This window comes from Dipodomys merriami, unplaced genomic scaffold, assembly GCF_024711535.1.
Source record: "Dipodomys merriami isolate MVZ:Mamm:240054 unplaced genomic scaffold, mDipMer1.0.p SCAF_21, whole genome shotgun sequence".
Taxonomy (NCBI): domain Eukaryota; kingdom Metazoa; phylum Chordata; class Mammalia; order Rodentia; family Heteromyidae; genus Dipodomys; species Dipodomys merriami.
This window is the reverse complement of record NW_027203493.1, coordinates 9,669,581-9,694,571: the sequence shown is the minus strand read 5'-3', so window position 1 is coordinate 9,694,571 and position 24,991 is coordinate 9,669,581. Positions and strand designations below refer to the sequence as shown.

Sequence of the window (24,991 nt, the reverse complement as noted above, 5' to 3'; positions counted from 1 at the left end):
CCACTGAGCAGGTTCCAGTTCAGCCAGGTGTGGCCTGCTTGAGGAATTCAGATGCCTGTTACCTGGGGGTAACAGGAAATCATTAAGGCCTGGAGGGATGGGAGAGTGGACTTTCACATTTTGGGGATTTCAGATTCCCTGAAATCTGAAGGGACCCCGAAGGAGTATAAAGAGTTGAGGGTCATTTTTCTGGATACTTGCTTTATACATCTTTCTGGATACTTCATACCTAATTTTCTGGATACTTCCTGCTGACATAGGAGCATTGAGGGGTCACTGGAGCTGGGATCTTCTTCAGAGTCTGGGTCTGCATTGGGCAGGGTGGTGTAAGCCATGCCTTGGGTTACCTGCAAGAATAGGATGACCTTTACTTGTTCCCAGGTGGTGGCCTGGGTTACAGCAGTTATCTTGTTGAAAAGAAACTTTAGAAAAAGGTAAGAGGGGCCAGCCAGAGGGACCATTGTGAGGGGTAATCCCACCAGGATGTCCATTGGAGTGATTCACATTATCCTTTGAGATGTTGCTGCAATTATGTTAGGGTTTCTTGGATTCATTAGCATAGAAACAATACTTTGGGTAAAAAGGCACCATCTCCCATGTGCAGCAGTGAGTAAGTCAAGCCTGCATCTGTTTTGGAGGACAACTGCGGCCAGTGAGTCCAGTTGTCATTGTAGGGCTAGGGCTGACTGAGTAAGGGGAGAACATGGTAGACTGGTTAAGAAACACACCTAGATCATTTATGGGACCTGGTTTTGTACAGACCTAGCAGAAGCTAGGGCTGGATTGGATTGGTTAAGGGCCTGGTGGGAGACCTTAATCATTTCCTGTAATTAGGCTATAGATGTCTGCAGAGTATGGATGGGAGACCCAGGAAAGTTCCAAGACAAACTATCCTGACTCCAAGACTCACTGTAAATGGAAATAGCCGGTAACAAAAGCAAGAATGCAAATTCCTGTTTAGTTAAGAAGTAGACAAGTATGGTCATTAGATAGTCATGCTGATAAACTGTTTTCTTTTGATCTCCCAGCTTTTAGTTACTTTTGAAGGGACAGCATAAGTGAATCCATTTTAGGATCTGGCATCATCCCCTCTTATCTGAACAGTTCTTCCCAACTGCCTCTAGGTGGATCCTTGCCACCAGGACTAGCCTTGTCCAAGTGGGTCTGGTAGGTCTCTTCTTGCTGGGATAATGTCCCAGTCAGTGTTTTTGCTCTTTGCTGGGATAAGGTGTCCCACATTGGAGTGGGGTGAGTGATAGGTTAACTGAGAGTCAGTGCCAAAAGACCCGTTATTTCCAGTTTAAGCAACAAGGAGATCAATAGAAATAGTTTTTAAGCGGGGCTTACTTGAAACTTACTAAGAATAAAAGTTAAGTTTGACCAATAAATACTTATAAGTTATTTATTGCTCTGTGGATCTGACTGTAAATGCTGTATAAGATCAAATCTGTGATAACAAGAGTTAACAGTAGTCATTACTGAAGTCTTAAAACAATAACTGATTAAACAATTTAGTTATTTTTAATTGTATGTTGCACTTTAATGATTGCAGATATGATTAAGCCTTTTCTTTTTATTACAATGAAGAACGCAGAAACAATGAAGAATGCTTAAACACAGGGCTGCTGTTTTAGTCAAAGTGCATACATACTTGGGAAACAGATACTAGACAGCAAAAGATAGCTTTTTAGTTTTACATACTTATTTAAAACATGATCATTTAAAAGGCCTTGACATAAACAAACACAACTGAAAATAAATTTTAAAACTTGACAAGCTTAATAGTACGTAAACAATTACTTTTATGGTTGGAATACTGGTTTTACATCAGTAAATTAATCTTAACCTTGCGAGGAAAAATCTTTAGTTTTTAAATAATAGTCAAATTAATTGCCAACTTCACTAACTTTACTGAGACCTTCTGTGGTTAGTCTTAATTTCTTCCTTTTTCTATTTTGGAACAGACATTTATAACAATTCTTACTTCCCAAATCTTTTCTTATCCAAAGGAACCATTTTTTTTTGTTTCCTCAATTTCTTTCCCAAAACTTTCTTTACTAACTTTCCTCTTTCTTTACATTTCCTAATTTCCTTACTGGTTTTTCAAGTTGTGTTTTGGGTTAACTCAAAAAAAACCTTCCAAACTGCTGGGCACTGGTGCTACAGGCACTGCCTGTAATCCTAGCTATTCAGGAGGCTGAGATCTGAGGATTATGGTTCAAAGCCAGCCTGGGTAGGAAAAGTCCATGAAACTCTTATCTTCAATAAACCACCAGAAAACTGGAAGTAGTGCTGTGGTTCAAGTGGTAGAGCTCTAGCCTTGAACTGAAGAGCTGAGGGACAGCGCCACAGCGCCCAGGCCCAGAGTTCAAGCCCCATGACCAACAAAAACAAAAACAAAACCAAAAAGACTTCCAAACTCAAATAATAGCTTTTCTTAATATAGTATAATAACTCTTAGACACATTTGTTCACACCCAAATCTGATGACCTTTGTGGTTTGAGTTTAAAACTGTTCATTTTTTTCCTTTTGGCTTGTGGAACCAGTTAAATCATGGTTGTATGAGAAAAACTATTCTTTTCTGTCCAAATAAAGTATATTTTGTATTGTTTATTGATATTTCTTGGAATTATCTGCTTTATTTACTTCAATTGTAACTATTATCTGTATTGCTTGTTGTCCAATAGCCATGTTAGGGAGATAAATCTTGTGTTCAAGAAGGTAAGTAAAATGATAAACTGAAATTGCTAAGTGAAAAAAAGAAAAGAAAAGTTGAAAGTGGCACTGTAGCTCAAGCGGTAGAGCACTCCCTTGAGCTGAAGAGCTGAGGGACAACACCCAAGGCCAGAGTTCAAGCCCTACGACGGACAAAAAGAAAAAGAAAAGTAAATCTTTGACAGGAATTAAAGAATGGCCCCCTTTCTAACCTTGGTAATCAATTGTACTTAGACTGTCAGCCTAACTTCTTGACAAAGAAGAGGGACAGTGTGGAGAGGGATTAAAGTCCATAAAATTGCCCTGCATGGTGTACTTGCCCAGCTCTGCATAGAGTAATGGTATTATACCCTTTTACACAAAAGTAAATTGCCTTAGTGAAACCACCTATATTACTTCATTTCTGACACCAGAGTGTTGTACATTTCTAGTGCACAACCACAATTAGAAAGGGAGTTATTAAAGAGTTATCTCCCTAACTTGGCTGCTTACACAAACAGCACAGATTGAAGTCAAAAAGCAAATAATTTCAAGAAATAGCCCAGGACCTTGTGCCTAATAGACACTTTGCCCTTGAGTTAATTCTTCAGCCCTATCTTTAATTTTTTATTTGAATATAATTCATAATTACACTTGAAAATAGTAGTTTCTATATACCCTTCACCCATGTTAATATTCAACAAAGTTGTTTCACCTATCCTTTATGTGAAGGTGTGTTGTGTCTGATTATTTTTGAAAATTTGTCTGCTTGGTCTCCTCTCCTATTTACAGTATTTATTTATTTATTTATTGTTGGTTGTGGGGATTGAACCCCGGTCCTTGGCACTGTCCTTCAGCTCTTCAGCTCAAGGCTAGCACTCTACCACTTGAGTCACAGTGCCACTTCTGGTTTTCTGGTGGTGTTTATTGGAGAGAAGAATCTCACAGACTTTCCTGTCTGGGCTGGATTTGAACTGCTATCCTCAGATCTCAGCCTCCTGAGTAGCCAGGATTACAGGTGTGAGCCACCAGCCCCTGGCCTTTATTCCTTTTTTTTTTTTTTTTTTAAGACATGAGGTAAGCCTATATCCCAGGCTTACCCCAAATTTTCAATCCTCCTACCTCAGCCTCTCTTTGGTTCCTTCTTTTATATCTTTAGGCATCTGAGACATTTTATATTTTCTAATTGTTCAACTTTTTGAGTTTGTTGTCATTTGTCTTTCTGTTGTTGCTTTGTTCCATTCTTTCTTTATAGATTTTGTAATTTAGAATGTGAGTTCATCTTCCATGAAGTTTTCTGTGGAAATCTTTGGATAAAGAGGGTGTTTTCCAGAGTATTTTATTGTTATTGTTGTTGTCTTTTTGTCTCCTCCAAGTAGTTCAGAGAGATAAGTCACTTTCCCAGGTTAACTCCTCAATTGAAATTTCCATACTACATAGACACTGGTCATTCAAACTCAGACTTACAAGAGGGCTTTGTTAAACTTTGTTAAACTTTTGAAGGGGGACTCCTCTCACCTCACACCACCCTAAGCTGGGCTCCAAAACTGAAATGAGTTGTGTTGCTTTATGAACTAGTGAGTGGCTTTTTCTGCCTCCTGCCACACAGGCCTTCACCAGCTTTATGTACAAAACTCACTTCATTCTCTCACTTCTTGGGCTTGAGCCATGTCTCATCTTCTTCCTCTTCCAGAATGAGTATGAAAACCAAAGACTAGCCTTAGTGAGTCCAGCAACAAACCTTGGTCACTCCCACTGGATCCTGTGCCTTCAGATCTCATTTGCAGTTTTCTCTTCATTTTTGGCTCTTCTTTCCTTTGGCCTTATCTGTATACCTAAAATATTTTGTTGCTGTTGTTCTATTTCATCTACACTTCTACATATTTTATGACAAAAGGATTTTGAAAAGAAAGTCTGTATCTGTTTTATCTTCCAAAAATGTGTTGAAGACGTATCCATCTTTGTCTCATTCCTTTTCTGCTCTTTTTGCCCTTGTGGGTTTGTGCCATTTTGGGGGAAAGAAGTAGGGATAAAACACAGTAGACAAAACATATAACTTATTGGAATTCCATGGAAATTACAAGTTAAGAAATGACTACTCTGTAGAAGTTGTTCTTTCTACTTTATCAACTTTAATGATGATGTTACACTCTTATCAATTCAAAACCACACAATTTTGATTTTTTGATCATAACTATGTTGGTGTTTTTAGCTTGGAAGCCATGAGTTGTAATTTAACTATTCCCAAAGGTTCCTGTTTATCAAACCAGAGAAGTCTTCCCTATATCATCTTTAATAAAGCCATTGAGCTGCCAACTCATGTGTTTATGCCTGGGCAGAGAATGAGATGCTTTTTTAAACTGTTGGAGTATTTCAAGCATGGGATAGTCAGATGACTTTGGAAATTTGTTTTAACTCTCATAAGAAGTAGTGGTTTAAGCTATCATTAATCTTCTTGGACACTTAGTCTGTGGATTATAGGTCAGCCTTATTTGTTTGAATTAGTTATTAGTTTTCTATGGAGGCATTTCTTTCTAATGCTTTTATTACAGAGTAACAGATCTAGTGACTGTATTTGGAGAACTATGTTCTAAAAATAACCTAAAGCTTGTGCTGTCACTATCAAACAGCTGAACCATTGCTTTTAATATATCAAATTGTAAACCAATAAAATCAATGGTGTGTTATCTTTGCCAATATCTTAAGCAATCACACCATAGATATACTTAGTAAAATTTATGGCTTGCAGACTCATATAACTCATGAATTATTAAAAGTATCAACATATGGAACTCTCCCTCTCTCCTCATTCCAAATTCTTTGAATATGGCTTATGTTGAGCCATTTAACTGGCTTCTGTCCATCCCACTGATGGCGGCTGCAGCCAGATGAGGGTTCTTATAAATGACTGCCTTCCTTTCCAAGCAAGAGAAGGATGAAATGTCAACTTTTTTCCTCTACTACCTGAAAAGTAATCAGTGGCCACCCTTCCTGCGCTTCTTGACAGTAGTTTGGCATTGTAAAAGAAGGGTGGGCATTTAGCCAAATAACAATTTCAGTGCTGTATAAATAAAAGATTGAAGTAGCTGAGATTCAGATAATAGCAGGAATATTCAAGAGATATCCAGATAGGTTTAACCCATGAGCCTTTGGTAAGCTAACTGTAGCCCACACATTTCTAAACTATGAGTTTTAATCCTTTCTTTCCCTTTCTTTCCCATCAATGATCTGAGTGACTAGAAGTTCTTTACTGACTCTCTGCAACAATTTGCTCATCTGTAGGGGTGAATTAATTACTAATTAATATTGAGGCCATCAAAGGAAACATTTTGAAATCAAACCTGAGTTCAAGAGTATTTGTTAGCTTGACCCTATGCAGGTCTTTGAAATGTTTTACCCTTATCTAAAATTGGAATAGCAGTTATCTCATGGAATATTAACAAAAAAGAACTCAGTGGTAGGTTATATCCAGTTGTCCCTGTGTGTCTGTGGGATGGGCTGCTGAGTTCCATGATACTAAAGCCCATCCTGCTCAAGACCCTTAGGGAGGGAATGAGAGGGAATGTGGAGATCTTGGCTGAGCCTGAGGATCTGAAAGCTTAACCCAATCATTGTGCAAAGTAGAAGTTGGGGAGAAAGATTTGTCATATGGGACCTGTCTAGGTTGGGCATGTCTCACAAGGATTTCCTGGAAGCAGCCAGGACATGAAGAGCTTGTGTCTTCAGTGAGAGGATGAAGAAGTAACCTGGTGCTGAGAGCTGCATCACAAGCCACCCCACATGGGTCATGATCTAGATTCATATCACATAAGACTAGATTGATTGTGGCCCTGAGTTGGTAGAAGTGGACACAGACCTTGTCTAAGCTCATCTTTATAAATGTAGAAAAGAAAAGACAGAAAGTGCAGTAGGAACATTTCGCCTGCTCTGTGACCCTTAGTTCATCTTTGTGGCTTAGTGTCTTTAGAGATCAGAGGAACACCATACCTCTTACTCCATTGCTTCTAAATGTGGTCAGATGCATGCTACCCCACCATGTAAAAACTCATTTTTGAAGAAATTCTATAAATAAATTGCAGGAATTTTGAGTTGATAGCTTACTATTTTACTTAGAGTCTGAAACCCCAAGAGAGCCTCTAGCCTTTGAGTTTTTTCATCTTCCATATGTCTATTTTATGTGCAATCAGGGATATTTGGCCATCAGTATTTTCTTGTTTTTAGAACAACCATTTATTTTGGAGTGAACTGGATTGAAGTCATGAGACCACAGGTAGACATCAGAGTTATCCCCCAAAGCTTTTCTCTCTCAAGCTAAGAGATCTTGCTTAAAGACATGCTTGGGTCAAAGTCAGAGCACTCCTGAGAGAATGCTGTAGGTAGTTGGGGCTGTAGAAGTTTAATGGCTAAGGCAGCATGGGCTACATTACTGATTGCCCCCTTTCAAATCTCCCAGTAACCATTAACGTAAATATCATCTCACCATTGTGGACAAGGGACGCCACCCTTATGTGCGTTTAGTAATATGATGCCAGTGCTTAACCCTCTCTTTGCTTTGTTTGTTTCAGAGGTCTTGGCCTATGTCCACTAATAGGGAGCCCCTGAACTGAGAGGGGAAATAAAAGGGTTAACTCCTTTTGGGTTTTGCCCTTTGACCACTGCAGGATGAGAGGCATGATGAAATACTTTTCAAAGTCTTCCGTGGAAACACATCATGCATAATTGGAGCAAAAAAGAATAAATCAAAGCTTTTTCCCCCTTTTAGTCTGGTAATTCATAATTGAAACCACATTGAGGTAAGGGTTGATAACTTCAAAACAACTAAGAAAGCTGCCCTTTCTATCAAGGTAGGAATAGGTAAGGCTGCTCATTACCAGGAGCTAAGAGCTTCTGTGTAACAGGCCTGTCCTCCTCTCTTCCTTTCTTCTCTGACTTCTCCCTTTTCTGCTCAGGCAAATACTTGCATTTAAATCAAATGTGGGTTGACACAAATGTCTGCCAAAGTCTCCTATTTTCCCATGAAAATGCATTGTGACATAAAGAATCTCTGAGATGGGGGTAATAGTAATTAGATTTTGAATCATCCTGCTTTGCAGCTTGGTCTCTCCCATGATGATGTTTGATCTTGGTTAGGCTAAAAGAATACTGTAGTTGCTCATGAAATGTGGTTTTCCTTGCTCTTGATTTAACAATCCCCAAGAAGCTCCAGAAAGACCATTCCCTCATTCCTTTCCTCTGTCTTCTGAAGGGTAATCTTGTCCAGTGTGGCTTTGGTTAAGCTCAGATGGAGCTGCTGTGACCCTTCAACCGTAAGATTGCAAGGATTGCAGAAGGGTGCACATAACTTCCTTTTTGCAGAGCTGCCAAGGCACAGCTAGCTGCCCAGGTTTGGAACTCCTTGGACTGGTTTTGACTTTCAGATTGGTCTCCCAAGGCTTCTCTTCCAAAGCATCCTGAAACTTGGCCCACAACTCTCTGCTGGTTTGCTCACTGGGAGCTCATGCACCTTCATTAAGTGAAGGAAAAACTTTGCCTATAGATGGCTTTGTTATGTGACAGCTGTCATGGACTACTTTGGTCTGGTTGCAATTTAACAATGTTGGACTTCTGATTGAAACTTTTAAACATTATAGAAGCTTCTATTCATTGGAAGAGTGAGAAGTGAAGGATCAGAAGGAAGTCCGCTAGAAATGAGGGAAGAATTTTGGTTCAAAGGCTAGTGCTTTGTCAGAATAATACACATTTCTGGAATCACCTTCTGTCTTTTGAGTGAGCAGTTGCAGGGAGCATGTTTGGAACTTCCATTGGTACCAAGACTCAGGAGGTACAGCTGTGTCACACAGCTTTTGCCCCTTTTCCAGGTCTTTGTGGCTGGTTGCCTGGTTTCATAGCCAATCTCACCACACTGGAGACTTAATCAGGCAACAGGGTTAATTGCCAGCATTGTTTGCCCTTTCCCTGGCAAAAGCCAGAGTCTTGAGTAAATTATGGAGGTTTAAATTTGCCTGATTTCCTGCAGAAAGTGGGGTCAAGAGGTCCCAGACTGTAGACACTCTCTATGACCGGCCAGCAGGGGGTCAGTTCTGAAAGGTATTTCAGAGGTGACTAAATGTCGTTTTTGAAATGGCTTTCTCCAGTAGTTTTATTCTCTGGGGCTTGGTTTGTTGACTTTGCTCCAGTGGAGTGGAGTGCCTATGAAGGCATGCACCCCAATTAAATTGCCTTTGTCCATCTACCCTGTCGCTGAGCTCTGTAAGCAAATGGGATTATGCTTGAGGAGAGGAAAGCCGTTGGCACCAAAGCCTATCTGAAGAACAGGACTTCCTACTTGTGATCTTTTGAAATAGAACACAAAGCAATACTCAGGAAAAGAACATTTCCAAAGAAATATACAAACAAAATGAAGAACTAATGGTATGACATTAAAAAGGTTTCTGTCATACAAGAGTTTTCAGGATATATCTTCAAACAGCCTGTCTCTGAGCTTTTGCATTTACTCCTCTCCCTCCTCCAGTAGGCTATGACCCTGCTGGATCTTAACCAGTCTTGAATCTTTGCACTTGCTACTTAGTTTGCCCAGGGCTTCTTTGACCAGCCTGCACCTGAAGATTGTCCTCAAGGATGGCTTCTTTATCTTCTCCCAAGAGATGGAGGTGATGGGATTCTGTACTTGTACCTGGGGAGTACTTTTTATACATTCTTTTATTACTTACTTTTTTTTTTTGCAGTGTAATTTATCTTTTTACCTTGCCATCTTTCCCACCATAGGTAATACAGTACTCAGGTCTCCAATCTCTCAGTTCATGTACCACATCTTTATCCCAAAGAAAATGACAGATAATGTGTCAGGAATGAAACTAGATTCAACAATTGTTACCATTAAAAAAAAAGTAGCCCCAAAGTTGTTTACTTGGTCTCAAGTTCAGCCCTTTCTTAAGCCTACTTTTTTTTTTTTAGTTGCCCATTTTTTAGGGTCTGGATCACAGGCTGAATGACAGCTGTGGATGTCTTCCTTACACACAAGGCTTCTCTTCCATAGACCTTCTTCCAATACCTGGAAGCATCCAACGGTGCTCATTGTTATGTTGTAACTGTGCTTAGGTTGGATGTTCTACTACAGTCAGTTGAGAATACCTTTTCCCTTTGATTTTTTTCCCTCTGCCTCTCCAAGCCTTCAGTTTAGTGACCATAGTGTTTTGAGGACTGTATTCATCTCTATTGCAGGCTTATAGAATCTGGTCAGGAAATATAGGCTGACTGACTGATAGACTGACTGACTGACTGACCTATGAGCAAAAGTAACCTTAGTAGGAATGATTGATGAATTGCTAGTACAGTGTTTTGGCAGACAAGAACACAAATTGGGAAGGTCAGGAGTGATTTGTATTTGTTTTACACTACTGCTCACAGTGTTCTATGCTACATGCTTCTTTACATGAGCTCCTATAGTCATTATTCTTCAGCGAGATAGCTACTTCATAGCCCCCATTTTGTAGCTGAGAAAACTGATGCAGATGCAACTTTAAATGTTACAAAATGAATAAATGGCAAGGTCCATGTTCACTCCTTTGGTTACATATCTCTATAACATCTCATGCTAATTCTGAACAGTTTTGAGAAATGTAGGGCAACAGATGCTCAGACTAGGTCAACCCTTGACCACCATTCTTCAATACTGGCATATGCCAGGTGCTTTATGCATTTCCTCATTTGTGCTCATAAACACTACCTAGAAAATCTGTAGTATTGTTATTAGGATTTTATACATAGAGAACCCGAGGCACAGGAAGGTGAAGTACTTTGTCCAGGTTACAAACTGGTGAGTGAAGAACCTGGGTGCATAATAAAGTCTTAAGATTCTCAGAGTCATTTTCATCGTCACTGGCCACGTGTTCCATAGTGGAGAATTGATCTGCTTCAGTTTCGCCAGTAGTGGAACATCAGTGATTCGTCGTTCCATCATTAGTTCTTATGTTGCCTTCTGGGTTCATCTTAGTCTCTGTAGTTATGAGCAATTACTGGCCAGATTTCAGTCTTTATTATGCTTCTATCTCCCTGCATGCTACCTTCTCTAGTTTTCCAGCCCTGCTTGGAATGCAGTTGGCTAGTGTGGAAAGCACCGGTCCCCTTCGAAGCCAGTTCTTCCTTCCTGTCCTCTCCTTCTCTGCCCATCCATGTCCCAAATGGAGCTGGCACATGGGATGAGACCACATCTATCATCTTGCCAGAGACTTAGGTTCTTTCTTCCTGGCAGCACATTTAATAGAGCTGGGGTGCCTTTGGTGGGTGCCTCCAGTTAAATCCCAGGCCTTATTATGAAACTAAGTTTTGCATGACTTGGGGAACTATTCTCCTTCTGTCAAAAAAGTACTTAAGTATGTTGGTGTTCTCCTCTCCTCTCCCAAAGCATAGACCTCATTTTGTTGGCGTTCTAATAGTTTTTCCTTCTGTGTCAGTGGTATATTTATTTACATTTTTTAATTTATGTGCTTAGTTTGTCTCTGGGTTATACGTTCAATGCATTTTTGTTCCTAGTACTCTCAGAGTCATCATCTTAGAGTGGGTTCATGCTTATTGGCCCAGAATTGATAACATGGGTCAAGAATTTTCATGATTTCTTTTTTAAGCAAAGAGCTAGAAGTAGTGAATGCTGGAGTGTATAAAACACTGATGCTTGCCCCAGACTCTGTTGAGTATGTTTGCAGGATTGCGTGGGAGGGGCTGGGGACCACCCCATGTGAGTCCTGGAGTCAGACTGCCTGGGCTGTCTCCCAGCTCTTATTGGCTGAATAACCTTGAATGTCCTTCATTGTTCCTAATCCTACACTCCCATCATCTGTCAACTGAGAACAGTAACTATATCTGTCTTGGGGGTTGTTGTGGGTCTCAAATGAGCTAATATATGTGGGCCTAGTAGCACTTAGTAACTGCTCAGGAAATCTTTCCTAGTATCACACATTAAGTTATTTTATATACTTCTTTTTAAAAAGTCCTTTTTGTATCCTTTCCACTTAAAATGGTATTTTTTAAGTGGATATTGGGTCGTGTCAGGGGAGGGAATAGAGAGCAGAGGCAGATAGAACTTTTAAACTGTCCCGTGGGATTATTTGTGACTCAAAGCACATTACTACTTACTGACATCAGTTTCTATAAAAGTCAGGAAGAAGCCAGGCACCAGTGGCTCATGCCTGGAATCTTTGCTGCTCATGAGTCTGAAATCTAAGGATTGGATCATGGTTTGAAGCTAGCCTGGGTAGGAAAGTACATGAGATTCTTACCTCCAATAAACTACCAAAAAAAGCTAGAAGTGGAGCTGTGGCTCAAGTAGTAGAGGACTATCCTTGAGCAAAAGAAGCTCAGGGACAGCACCCAAACCCTGAGCCTTATACCTAGTGGGGGGAAAAAAGTCAAGAAGACATGAAGACTAAAACTTAAAGCAGAAAACACAAAAAGGTTCTATTATCAGATACTAGGCTATAAATACTAACCAGGCACCTTCTAAGACTACAGCTCAGAGTCAGTGAGTGAGCTCATGGAAACAGGTCACCATGGAGAAGACCACCTTCTTACTGGTTCTCTTCATTGTAAAGTCTAATGATGGCATTTGGTGGACATTTTGACTTTAATACCCTGGTACATTAGGCCGCCAGGAACCCCATTCATGCTCTCTGACTTCCCATCCCATGTGTACTCCATGTGTTTGTGTATGTTTCCTATCCCATACTGTTGCATCTGGCAGGCAGCTGTTGTCACATGTGGTTGGTGATGGGTGTCCATCAGTGGTATGGATGAGATTGATAGGGGACCTCAGGAATCCAGGGGGAAGTTAGTGTGAGGCAGCCAGAATGACAGGACTTTTCACATTCTCCTCCTGGTGGAGATAGGGTTTAGTTCTGGTCACATATAAATGTGAGTGAAATTTAAGACACCAAATTGTATACTTACAAATGATTTAAGTGGAAAGTTTATATACTTTTGCCACCATTTTTTTAAAACTTACAAAGCCTACATTAGTTCTGACAAATAAAAAGATATGCTAGGTCTATGAGCAGGAGGCCCCAATATTATAAATTTATATATATGTACTAATCTATAAATTAACATTGTTATGATAACAATATTAATACAATGTAACAAAGCTATCTTTAAATAGATGAATTATATAACTTACACTTTAATGAAACAGTTAAAGGTATAAGAATATTTTAATAATTTTTCCAATATATTGCTACTACAGAGATATTTTTGCTTGTGTTGCTATATTTAAGTTATTTAACATTCTAGTCCAAGGAAAGAGATAGCATTTTTTCCTTACTTTTTGTTGTTGTTGTTGTTGTTGGTTGTGGGGCCTGAACTCTGGCCCTGGGCACTGTCCCTCAGCTTTTCAGTCAAGGTTAGTGCTCTACCACTTGAGCCCTAGCACCACTTCTGGCTTTTTCTGCTTGTGCTGAGGAATCGAACCCAGGGCCTCATGCATGCAAGGCAAGCACTCTACTACTGAGCCACCTTCCCAGCCCCATCTTTCCTTACTTTTTAAGCTTTAATTTAAACAACTTTCAAACTGAGTTCGGAGAGGTGTATGATAAATTTTGTGAACACTTCTTCAGTTCTGTTTAGAGAAGGGTTGTGCTTTGACACAGTAGTTCTTTTTGTTTTTTCTTTCTTTTGTTTATTTTTGTCTCTTTTGTTTCTAACTTCACTGTGCTGGCCATTTATTGGACCCTTGTGGTCTGGAAATACATGCCTTTGACATCTTTATACTGAAAACATGCTTAATTTCTTGGATAGAGCTATCACATCTGTATTCTATGTTGTCTTTTTCTCGACCCATTAAATGGATGTTGGACATTGTGAGTTTTCTCTTTCTGTCCTATTTTTTTACTCTTTTTATTGTCCACTCTGAAATATTTTGCCATGTTCATCTTTGAATTCTTTTTAAACAAATTAAAAAACCTATATGCTATCATGTTTTTAATATCCAAGAGTTTGTCTGGTCTCTGATAGATCTTTTTTAAGTAAAAATAGCAATTTATTACTGTTTCTCTGGTGAATGTCTTGCCTCCCGAGGATGTCATTTGTTGCTGATGTTTAGCTTCTTCTGCTTCTGCTATTGTCTCTGCTTTCTCAAAGTTTCTTTTCGCTTTGTTCCTTCAGTTTCCGCTGTTCCTGCCGAAGATGCTCTCGAAATAACTGTGATTCTAGAATCTGTTCATGATTAAGGAGGCACTAAAAGCTGATCAGAAGTGTTCTTTGTGTGCGGGCTACTTACTGCCTGGAGGGCTTCCCTGGGAGTTGGCTGGGTCGGGAGGCACTGCCTCACAGCTCCTAGTGTGTTGGGAACTGAAGAGGGAAGAAGGCTCCACATTTAGCATGTAGATTTTTGTCCTGGATTTTCTTAGCCATGCATGTATTTCCTGGTCTAGGACTTCCATTGACCAGGGGAATAACCCTCCCTGCTCCAGTTAGGAAGAGAGATGGAACATTATTCTGGCTGAGTGGGGTAAAGGGACAGTTTGGGTATCTGGGTCTCTGACTGTTCTTGACACATAGTTTTAACTGGTTCTCCTGCCTTCAACCCTACCTCTGCACTCACCTTTTACATTCTGAGTCTCTGATCCCTTTCAGTCTGCTGGAATGGAGGAGCTAAACTTATGGTTGCTGTCTCTTTTACAGTCACGAACTACCATGCCAGTGGTTTGGAGAGGGACTGGAAGCCTTCTCCAAACTGGAAGCCAGTACATGTCTTTAACCTGCCATGTTTAACTGGAAATCTCAGATCCTTTTAGTGTTATCAGAACCAAAGTCTTCCATAAGGAGGCCTGAGAAGAAGACTTGGAGCAGTAGCTTGGTTCTTAGGTTGGTTGTGGGAAAAAATTGCCAGCCTGTCACAGCCAGTTTTGGTGGTGATGGTGCTGGGTCAGCTCCACTGCGGTAGATCCTCTGATCTGCACTTGCCTTTCCTCTTGCAGAAGTGGGCCAGTGTGAGCAACCCCCTCTTCCTTCCGCTGATCCCACCACAGTCTCAAGGCTTCACCGCCATTGTCCTCACCTACGACCGTGTGGAGAGCCTCTTCCGGGTCATCACTGAAGTGTCAAAGGTACCCAGTCTCTCCAAGTTGCTGGTGGTCTGGAATAATCAGAACAAAAACCCTCCAGAAGGTAAGCAGAATGGGGAAGTAGTGCTCTCAGGGAGGCCTGGCTTGGTCTTTCCTGCAGCTCTCAGCTGTATTGCCCTTCATGGCCAAATTACTCGCATACCCTCTTCCACCTAAACTTTCCTGCTCTGTCAAAAACAATGCCAGGGCTCGGAAGGTGGCTCAGTGGTAGAGCGCTTGCCTTGCATGCATGAGGCCCTGGGTTCGATTCCTCAGCACCACATAAGCAAAAAGAAAAAAGCCGGAAGTGGCGCTGTGGCTCAAGTGGTAGAGCGCTAGCCTTGAGCTGAAGAGCTGAGGGACAGGGCCAAGGACCAGAGTTCAGGCCCCACAACCGGACCCCCCCCCCAAAAAAAAGCAATTCCATTTCTTAGACAGCATGACCCCAGTGTTTTAAGTCATCTCATTCTTGTTCTAGGGTGGCCCACTTAACTTCAGCCCTGGTGTACTCTGTGCACAAGTATTTGAGGGCTTAGGAATCAATAGGATCAAAGGCTGTCGGCCTTGGGAAAAACAGGTCTCAGCCTTCCTTACCATCCCAAGCTGATTTGTTTACATGAGAACTCAGTTTAAGATGCATTAGTTTTCTCCTTCTTATCTCTGCTCTGTGCTCTCCTTTAAACCAAGAAAAAAGGATGGACTCACTTTTGATTTGGAAGGCCAGCAGCAAAGGGCCTGCAGACCTGGAGTCAGTCCTGGAGGAGACTCTTACTAGAAGCTGCCATTGGTCTCCCTTAATCACTTTGCTCCTTGACTCGGCCACCCCTATAACCTGCTGGCTGGCAGCTAAGGTTGAGGACTACTTGATTAATTGGATTTGTTTTTAATTCGGGATGCAGAGTACGTTCCACCTGCATTTAGTTTCTCATTCAGTCTGTCTATTTCTGATCCTAATCCCAAGGACTTCAAAGCTCTCGCCATTTATAGCCCATTAAAGCCAGGAAGTTTCTGATGGATTAGGGCAAGGAATGAGTTTGAAGTTTGTAATGTGCACCACTGTCACCGATAAGGTCTAGTTTATTGCCCGACAGTAGTATCTGCACTTTTTATGGCTAGTCCTTTTAATTGGTTATGCTGAAGTCCAGAGAGCCCTGCAGACTACCAGTAGTAGATCTGGAGTCTAGGCTGGAAGAAGACCGTATTTCTGTCTCGGTTAGGCAAGTCAGAATTTGCTTAAGAAGGTTCTTTACTGCCTCCTGAAACATTTCAAAAATTGTTCTTTGTGGGATTTTTGTTCTTTGAAAGGATGTCTCTTTTTAGGTCTGGAGAGGTACAATGTGAGTAAATAAATTAGCTACATTGAATGAGCATCCTCTATTATGCCTTTTAAAACATTAACTAGCTACTGGTACCAAGATTTCTTCTTTCGCTTAACATTATAGCCAACTAATTTTTGTTTTGTTAGTTCAATTCTTAATACAAATAAAAGAGAGTGGGGGCAGGGGTGGGGTGGAGGGAGGAAGGGGTGCTGTCTCAGGCATATAATCCCAGCCCTTGGAACACAGAAGCAGGATGGTGAGTTACATAATGAGATTCTATCTCTATTAATTAACTAATTAATTAATAATAAAGGGGGAAATGGGGAGGTGAAAAAGGAAGCTATTCATATTACTTAAGAAGGGAGGAAGAAAGTGACAAGGGGAAGGGAATCAAAGGAAAGGAAAGGAGTTGTAAAGGAAAGGAAACTGGAGAAAGTCTCTCCTGAGTCACTTGATTTTGTCCATAGTGTCACTTTTCTCCAGAGAAGTGAATTAGATGGTGCTGCATTGCTAACAGTCGTGTTTAAGACAGAAGACTGTGTGCCCCTCATATGTCTGGAATGTCCCTGTGTCACGTTGCATTCAAACACATACATTTACCCCAGTGTACAGAGACCTCCAGCGTGGCAGGAAAGCCGCCAAGCCCTGCTTTGCAAGCCTGAGAACAGCAGAATGCAGGCTGCGGTGCAGAGGATCTGGGGATGTACTATCATTCTGTACCCTATAAACCCGTACAATTGTCATTTGTCAGTTAAAATAAAACTTAATACTGCAAAAGAGGTTTCTCTTTATAAACTCTGGTTAGCCACTTTGGGCATAAGGCAAACCATTTGCTGTGAATTTGAATCACTTGTTTGGGCAAGCATGAGAAAGGAGAAATGGTTTTCTTCCTGTATGGTGCAGGCCTCAGCACTGGTGTAACTGAAGGCCGAGCAAGAACCTGAGTTTGGAGCTGGGAATTCAGTGTTAATTATTGGGCAAACCTTACTAAAATATAGTGGTTAATTTTCTGACCAGCAGTTTCATTTACTTTTTAAATGCTTTGGCTCTAGGGAAGAAAGAGACTCTTTAACTGATCGGGCCCTAATTTTGACATGCACTGTGATAGACTTGCTTTTTTCTGTCAGTGGTTTTAGGTCAGAGCTCTGGCTCTGGTGATGTGGTTGTTGGGGGAGAACATGACCATGTTTCATCTTCTGTGGGGTGTTTGTTCAATTGGTAACTGGGGCTGTCAGCTCTGGTGCTCATGCCAGCACATGGATCTGATCTTTCATGTACAGCATATATATATATGTGTATATATATATATATATATATATATACACATATATATATATACACACATATATATATACATATATGTATATATATATAGCTTTTTTCTAAAGCTTTGAAATATTAGAGGCAAAAGTGATGTTTTTCACTTTCTCTGCATTTACTAAAATAAATATTGTGGTTAACATGTCTACTGCTGGGAGGATTAGTGTAGGCATCATTCTTCCCAATTCCCACTTTTTTTTTAATTTTCCATCGCAACCAAATGCTCTTTTTCTTTTGGTTACAGTTATGTCTAAATTGTTGGGTTTGAAGTTTAAGTAATACTTAGATTAGGCAACTGAAATTTCCAGTGTGCTTTCGTCATATTGCTTTTGAGCCCCGTACCTTCCCATTCCCCTTTTCTAAGTCTTCAGTTTCCAAAGTTGATGGATAGAGAGGTTATTTGCCTTGGCTCCTGGCCTCTATCTGAAGGAAGCTATTGTACTATACATTTTGAGTAGTATAACTCAGTCTTTAGTTTTAATCTATTTCAGTTTTAAATTTGAATTGGCATCAGCACCACGCCCAGCTTCAGGTGGTGGCTGTCACAATCCTTAATGGGCAGCAAGGGGTTAGTTGAGCCTTTCAAGATACTCAACCCAGAAAGGACAGTAGGAAGTAGCTGCCTTTCTTTGAGTGTATTCTGGAACTCTGGGAAAGTAAGGTCATAAAGCCCATCCATGCACTGAGCAACTCGACACTTCTGAAGCAGGCTCAAAGTTTGTGTGAAGATCAGGTTTGTGTGATGATCAGATGGTGTGTTCTGCATGTAGATAGGAATTGCAGGCTTGGATTCTTCTTCAGCCAACCTGAACACTTGGCAGTATCTTTCCCAAGTTGCATAAAAGTTCCTTTTGCTTGCATCTCCCATGGCACCCAATAGAAAAGCAAAGCTGCCAATCATTATAGCTTTTTTTTTTTTTTTTTTTTTGGTCCTGGGGCTTGAACTTTGGGACCTGGTCACTCTCTCTGAGCCTCTCTGCTCAAGGCTACTGCTCTATTCCTTGATCCACAGTGCAACTTTTTCTGTTTATGTAGTGCTGAGGAATCAAACCCAGGGCTTCAGGCATGCTAGGGAAGCACTCTACCTCTAAGCCACATTCTGAGCCCCAGTTTTTTGTTTCTTTTTTTAATCACTGATACAAGGACTAAACCTCATACTGTGCAGTACTCAGTTGCTTGGCTCAGCTGTTTGGTTTTCATAAATTTAGCAACATGTTTGAAAAAAATCATAGTTTTAGGTTACTTTTGTATGCCTAGGCGGTGACATTTCTATTTTGCTTGTTGGAGATTTACAGGATGGAACACTAGATACAGAACAATATTGTTGAATTTAGGATTAAAAGAAATAATAAGAACAGACCCCCATCTAAGCTCAACAATAGATTTCTTGCTCTAATGCTGTTTCCTTCTGCATCACTTATGATGACCAGGCCTGGTGGGTCATCTCCACGTCCTCTGTCTGGACCTCTTCAACATCTCAGCAAAGAGGTAGTGTTCTAGGACTTCACAATAATCCATTGATGAAGACAATAATGGTATGACACTTGCTGTCCCAACAGTTTATCATATGCTTCTTTTATCCTACTAATGGAACTATGTTGATACTTCATACACAGTGTCTCTAGTCCTTCAGAAAAGCCTGCAAGGAAGCTGCTGTTGTCTGCATTTTACAAAAGTAAAAAGAACTCAAATTATTAACTTGCCTAAATCACAAAGCTGCAAGTGGCAGAGACAGCAATAAACACAGGGCTCTCAGGATCCACAGCTCATGCTTTTGCCCTGAGTTCCCATGTCTATTTAGATAACCATGTAGTTATAGGAATGTCATCATGCTTTGCCACTTGTCTAAGTTAGGAGAACAAAGAAGAGCCATATTCTTGTCAGGGACTCAGAGAGCCAGAAAAGTAAATTATTGTTTGAAAAACACTCGCAGGGAGAAAAATCTCTTTCTCATGTATTCTTCTTCCCTGCCTTATAGCCCCCTTCTCACTCTCCTGCCCCAGTCATAATGCTTTTAAAATACTAAAATTCCATGCCAAGATGGTCTATGTTCATGGGTTTGCTGCCCTCCCATCCTGTCACTGGCAGTTCCCTGTCATGGAGGCCTATTTTATTTGACAAAGTGAAGAGAAGAATCTGGGAAGTTTTCTAGAGTCCTTGGGGTACTGATTATCCATAGAGAGCAGGCCATTGAAATGGAGGCTCCTTTTGTGCAGGCTGACTTTTTGCTACCCTGATGAATCTTAGAACAAGGGAAAGTCATCATACTCCTCAAAAAGCTGTGATTCATTCTGCATTTCCATCTGTACCCCATATTATCCCCCTTGGCTTTCATCACCCTCTAAAACTTCCCCATCAAAGACTTTACAGGGGCAAGTTCACTCTTTATGGCCACTGTCTCAAGTGAGGGTATATGTAGATAAAGCTAGTAGGAGAGCCTGTGGAGTAGACATGCTGTACACACCACCAAAGTGAAAGTCCCAATTCCATCTAGAGCAGAGGCGTGTTTCTACTTAACCACAGCAGCTGGCCTATTTTTCGTAGAGTAGGAAAAGGAACTATTTGTTACTTTGTGGGGCTCATATGGCAAAAGTTCTGTGTCTTTAGTTCCATTAGCATGTGTGGTATTTTCAGTTTTGTGGCAGGGCTTCCACCTAGGTACAACTGGGCACAAGAAGCATGAGTTGGAGATGCTTCCGGATGGTTAGTCTAGGTGATGTACCAGATGCAAAATCTACCCCTTTGCCACCATGACCTAAAGTTGAGAGAAGTCTGGTTCTGTAGATAGAGACTTTCAAGGGAAGGCACAGCTGACATTTAGTAATGTATACCATGTGCAAGGCACTGTACTGCTATATACCTTTATTCATAGTCAGGGTCAAAGTCATAGTCAAAGATGGGGCTGTTACACCTTCTCCATAGCTGAAGAAACAGGTTCACTGTAATTGACTTGTTCAAAATCACATGGCTCATGAACAGTAGACTGGAAGTTGTTTCCCAAACTATTCTTTCTACTATACTTTCTGGCTTTCCTAAGAGTATCTTGTTTAGTTCCTTACCTGAGAACAGATAGAATCTTACTATACTTAGTACATTTCAAGCAAAAAGATACATTGTGTGGCTGAAGGCATTTCATTCCATCCTAAAACAATTTGTAGTATCAGAAGGCTTCTTACCTCTATGAGTCTCAATCAATTTCCCTATAACATTCACCCAGCCTTTGGTTATGGTTCTAACCTTTCTTGGCTGCCTCAAGTAATTGTCAGAAATTAAAAATCTGAAGCCACATAGTAATTTGAACAGGAAAAATGTAATATCAAGAATGATTAGTGTGTTGTGCACTGATGACTTATGCCTGTAATCCTAGTTACTCAAGAGACTGAGATCTGAGGATCGCGGTTCAAAGCCAGCATGGGCAGGAAAGTCCGTGAGACTCTTATCTCCAATTAACCACCAGAAAACCAGAAGTGGTGCTGTGGTTTAAAGTGGTAGAGCACTAGCCTTGAGCAAAAGAGCTCAGGGACAGATCCTATGCCCCTGAGTTCAAGCCCCATGACAAAAAAAAAAAAAAAAAAAGGAAAAAAAGAAAAAAAAATGTATAATGCATGATTTGTGGCTAGAGCTGAGATTCAGACTTTGTTGGACCGAGGAGAGCTGTGTTATATTGGATGGTGAAGTGTGCCAAGGTGCCAACAGTGGCAGCAGTGATGGCCTTCCCTCTCCTGCTTGATGCCCCCAGAATTCAATAGGAATCTGCTACAAATGATGCTGTTAATTTTCTGGGATAATAACTGGGGCCTCAGTGGACTTCCTCTGGAGCCACCCCGACTGTGAGCCTCCACAGAATTGCTGGTGGAGACAGGAACAGAACTTCAGGGAAGCTTCCCCTAGGGTGCCATGTATACTTACTAGAGGTGAATGCCAATACCTGCTTACTGCTGGCCACCTACTGCAGGGGCAGAGTAAAGCAAGCACACCAGCCATCAAGAACTCCATCTTCCCATAGCAGCCTTCTAGTGCCCTCCCCTGACAAAGGCTATCATCATGCCAGCTGGCAAAGGAGAAGTATTCACAGGGTCATCTCCAGCATCACAAACTGGACAGTGAAGATGGAACTGCAAGTTGTAAGGCAACAATCTGGTAATAGGCCCACTTTGTCTCTCTATACATTCTGTAGAAATCCTGGATTCAATTGCCCAAACTATCCTCAATACTCCTTCCAAATTGTTGGCTCCATTTGTTCATCTTCTACATTGCAGTTCCCAAATCTGAGTACTAAGTCTAGCACAGCATTTCTCCAAGTGTGTGTCAGGCACCACCTCAGCGGAGATCCAGTCAGGGGGTTTGGGAGGATGAATCATTGTTTCCCTTGCCCATCTTGTTTCTGTCACAGGGAGGGAATGATACAAAATGACAATGACATAGATGTTCTAATGGCTAATGGAATGTGTAATTGTGTTTTAGAATTTCCTCCATTTTAGTTTTTAATACACTGATTAGTGAGTGTCTTTGTCCTGTGTAAATTAAATTACTTTTGGTTTGTCAGTGATTTTAAGAGCATGAATGGGTCTAAACATTTGGTCTCCTAGATAAAGCTGTAACCTGTATTTTAGATACTATAGTTCATACTTTATAAGAATCTGGTGACAGTATATATGTGGCAGGCATTTTATTTAACTGAAGCCAGGGGTGTAATGCAAGCAAAAATAAGGATGAAAAGAATCATTGAATCTTCCTGGTTTATTCCAAATTAGAAAACCATGGGGCTGTAGAGCTAAGTGTATTATGGTGCAGGTCGTATGTGGTCTTCAATGGTCAGCAGACTTCGGTTTAAATACTAGCCAGCAGAACAAGTTACTTTTCTCTCTTAGTCATATAAAGGATACTTTGTAAATGAGTTATGCTGTCAGGAAGTTTGATAACAATACATCTATGAGGAATTAATGTCCCCTTCTCTGCTTATTCCTGAGGAGAGGGACTTAGTTAATTTCTTATAAATAATGCAGACCACAGGTGAGTCTCCAGTACCTCAGTTTGTGTGCCCAGGAGCATCTTTTTTTTAATTATTATTGTGAAAATACCATATAGAAGGGTTACAATTGCATGAGCAAAGTAATGAGTACATTTCTTATCAAGCATTGTTCCCTCCTCCTTTGTTTCCCCTTACCAGCCCTTCCCATCTCCACCCCCCTCGCCAGCCCTGTCTCTCCCGTCCCCACCCCCAACCCAGGAGCATCTTTATCCGTTAGTTATCATTTAAAAGACAGTGGCCCAGAGGATCGTTTTCTTTGGTCTCATGTTCAGCTCTTTCTTAAGCATACTTCTTTTGGAGTTGACCACTTTTTAGGGTCTAGGCCACAGGCCAGTTGGCAGCTATGGATGTCTTCCTTAAGCACCAGGCTTCTGTCTTCCATAGTCCTCTTCCAAGACCTGGGAGCATCCAACAGTGCATCTCATTGTTAGGTTGTAACAATGCATAGGTCAGATGTTCCACTATAGTCAGTCGAGGCGACCTTTTTCCCTTTGACTTTCCCTCTGCTTTGCGTCTCCTTCAGTTTGGTGACTCTGTTGTGGCCATGAGTATTTGAGGGCCTCAAGACTCACAAAAACTAAATCTTCAACCAATTATACAATAGTCTTTCTAAAAACAGCATGATACCTGGTTTTCCACTTCTCACCTGACAAATGTTATATGAAGAATAAACTGCCATCTGTGAGAAACATTGCTATTATACCAACAAAGTATTTGCCAAGAACAAATTTTAAACTAAACAACCCTGTGGTTGAATTGCTGTAATAATTTCAAGTTAGAATGGGGAAAATATAAGGCAAGTCATGGGTTATTTCTTCAACATACTAGAAAATCCCACACAACGGAACCTAGAAATGTGATATTTACTCTGTAAACTGGTCATGATGAGAAACCTATCCTAGTGACCCCAAATTAGGAGAGGAAATGTAGGGTTAGGAAGGCAGCACTCATCCTGGGAAAGTAGGGAGAGGGGGGTGGGCTCAGCAGCCTAAAGCTACCTGTGGTTGATCCTAGCCATAGCTTCTGACATCTGGGTGCACTGATGGGAAACTGACAGAAGAGGTAGGTTCTGATATTCCAGCTGTGGTCCTGAGACTGGGATCCATGCTGTCTTTCTCTTCCTGTCATGGTGATGTCAGCCAAAGAACATTTATATTCCTGCCTCTCAGTTGTGAAGTGAAGCCAATTTGTTTCTTCTAGATAAGACAGTATGGAGAATTAGTGGTATTGCAGGGAATTAGAAAGGATAGAAGTAAGTGTGTGTGTGTGTGTGTGTGTGTGTGTGTGTGTGTGTGTGTGTGTGTGTGTGTGTGTGTGTGTGTGTGTGTGTGTGTGTGTGTGTGTGTGTGTGTGTGTGTGTGTGTGTGTGTGTGTGTGTGTGTGTGTGTGTGTGTGTGTGTTGTTTTCCCTGGCCTGGCCTACCTTTCCCCTTGAGGAGAGCCATGGATAGAAAGAAGCTAGTCCTTTCATCTCATTGTGGTAGAGTGCTCTCACAAGATAGGTGAGCAGTAAATACCTTGTTTTATTTTTCTTCTAGAATCTCTTTGGCCCAAAATCAGGGTTCCATTAAAGGTTGTGAGGACAGCTGAAAACAAGCTGAGCAACCGCTTCTTCCCTTATGATGAAATTGAGACAGAGGCTGTCCTGGCCATTGATGATGACATCATTATGCTGACCTCAGATGAGCTGCAGTTCGGTTATGAGGTAAGGAGGCCTTCAGCAGTGTGTGTAAATTGACATCTACTGCTATTATTGCTGGTCTTTTCTGAAAAAAGAATGTTATACCTCCTCTAGAGTCATAATAGCTAAACTTCCCAGTAGAGTTTGAAGGCCACATGTACATGACATACAGTGGGTTATGATAACTGTTCTTTAAAACCTGAGGAAGCCCCATTCCAGAATGAGAACTGTGTCCTCCCTGGTTTTAGGAACTCCCAAGGAGAGTCCCCTGGGTACATTTTCCAAAGTGCATCTATTACATTTAGCAAGCACCTAATCATATCTCCCAGAATGGAAGTTCCCCAACTCTGGCTGCCAGGCTCAGCAATAGTGAAAATAGCGAAGCCATTATATACAATGAAGAAAACACTGGCAGGAAAAAATTTGTCTTTCTCCTTACAACCTGATGAGAGAAACAAGTGAAGCCATCACTTTGCTTAACATAGTAAGCAAAGAAGCAACACTGGCAAACAGAAAGCAGACCCTGTTGATGAGTTTGAAGTGGAGAGGCCACTGCCTGTCTTTACCCAGAAACATTCTCTCTCACTGCTCATTTGGGGTGGCTGATGGATTATGTTGGGTTCAAGGGTTAAGTATGGAGACCAGTAAAGGTCTCTCCAGGGGAAAGTGCCAGAGCCCAGGCCTGGTGAGAAGCAACAGCAGTTGATGAGGCCTGTCAGGGAGGATGTAGGTGCGAGGCATGACGGCGACAGTCGAGTCGTGCGCTGCAGGAGGCAGCTATGGTATCAGACCAAAGTGCAATGGAGTGTATAAATCAATTAGCTCCAGCAGGCACAGGGGAAAGTTGGAGATT

General features: G+C 41.1%; 1 protein-coding gene across 2 annotated transcripts in view; it reads left to right on the top strand.

The window, feature by feature from the left end:
• The window catches only part of Ext2 (exostosin glycosyltransferase 2), a 123,511-nt gene that overhangs the window by 70,819 nt on the left and 27,701 nt on the right, over window positions 1–24,991 (top strand). For both annotated transcript variants that reach the window (XM_070032538.1, XM_070032539.1), the window contains exons 9-10: window positions 14,662–14,851; window positions 23,996–24,162. In XM_070032538.1, coding sequence (XP_069888639.1) covers window positions 14,662–14,851; window positions 23,996–24,162 — 357 coding nt within the window. The remainder of the gene's footprint in view (window positions 1–14,661; window positions 14,852–23,995; window positions 24,163–24,991) is intronic.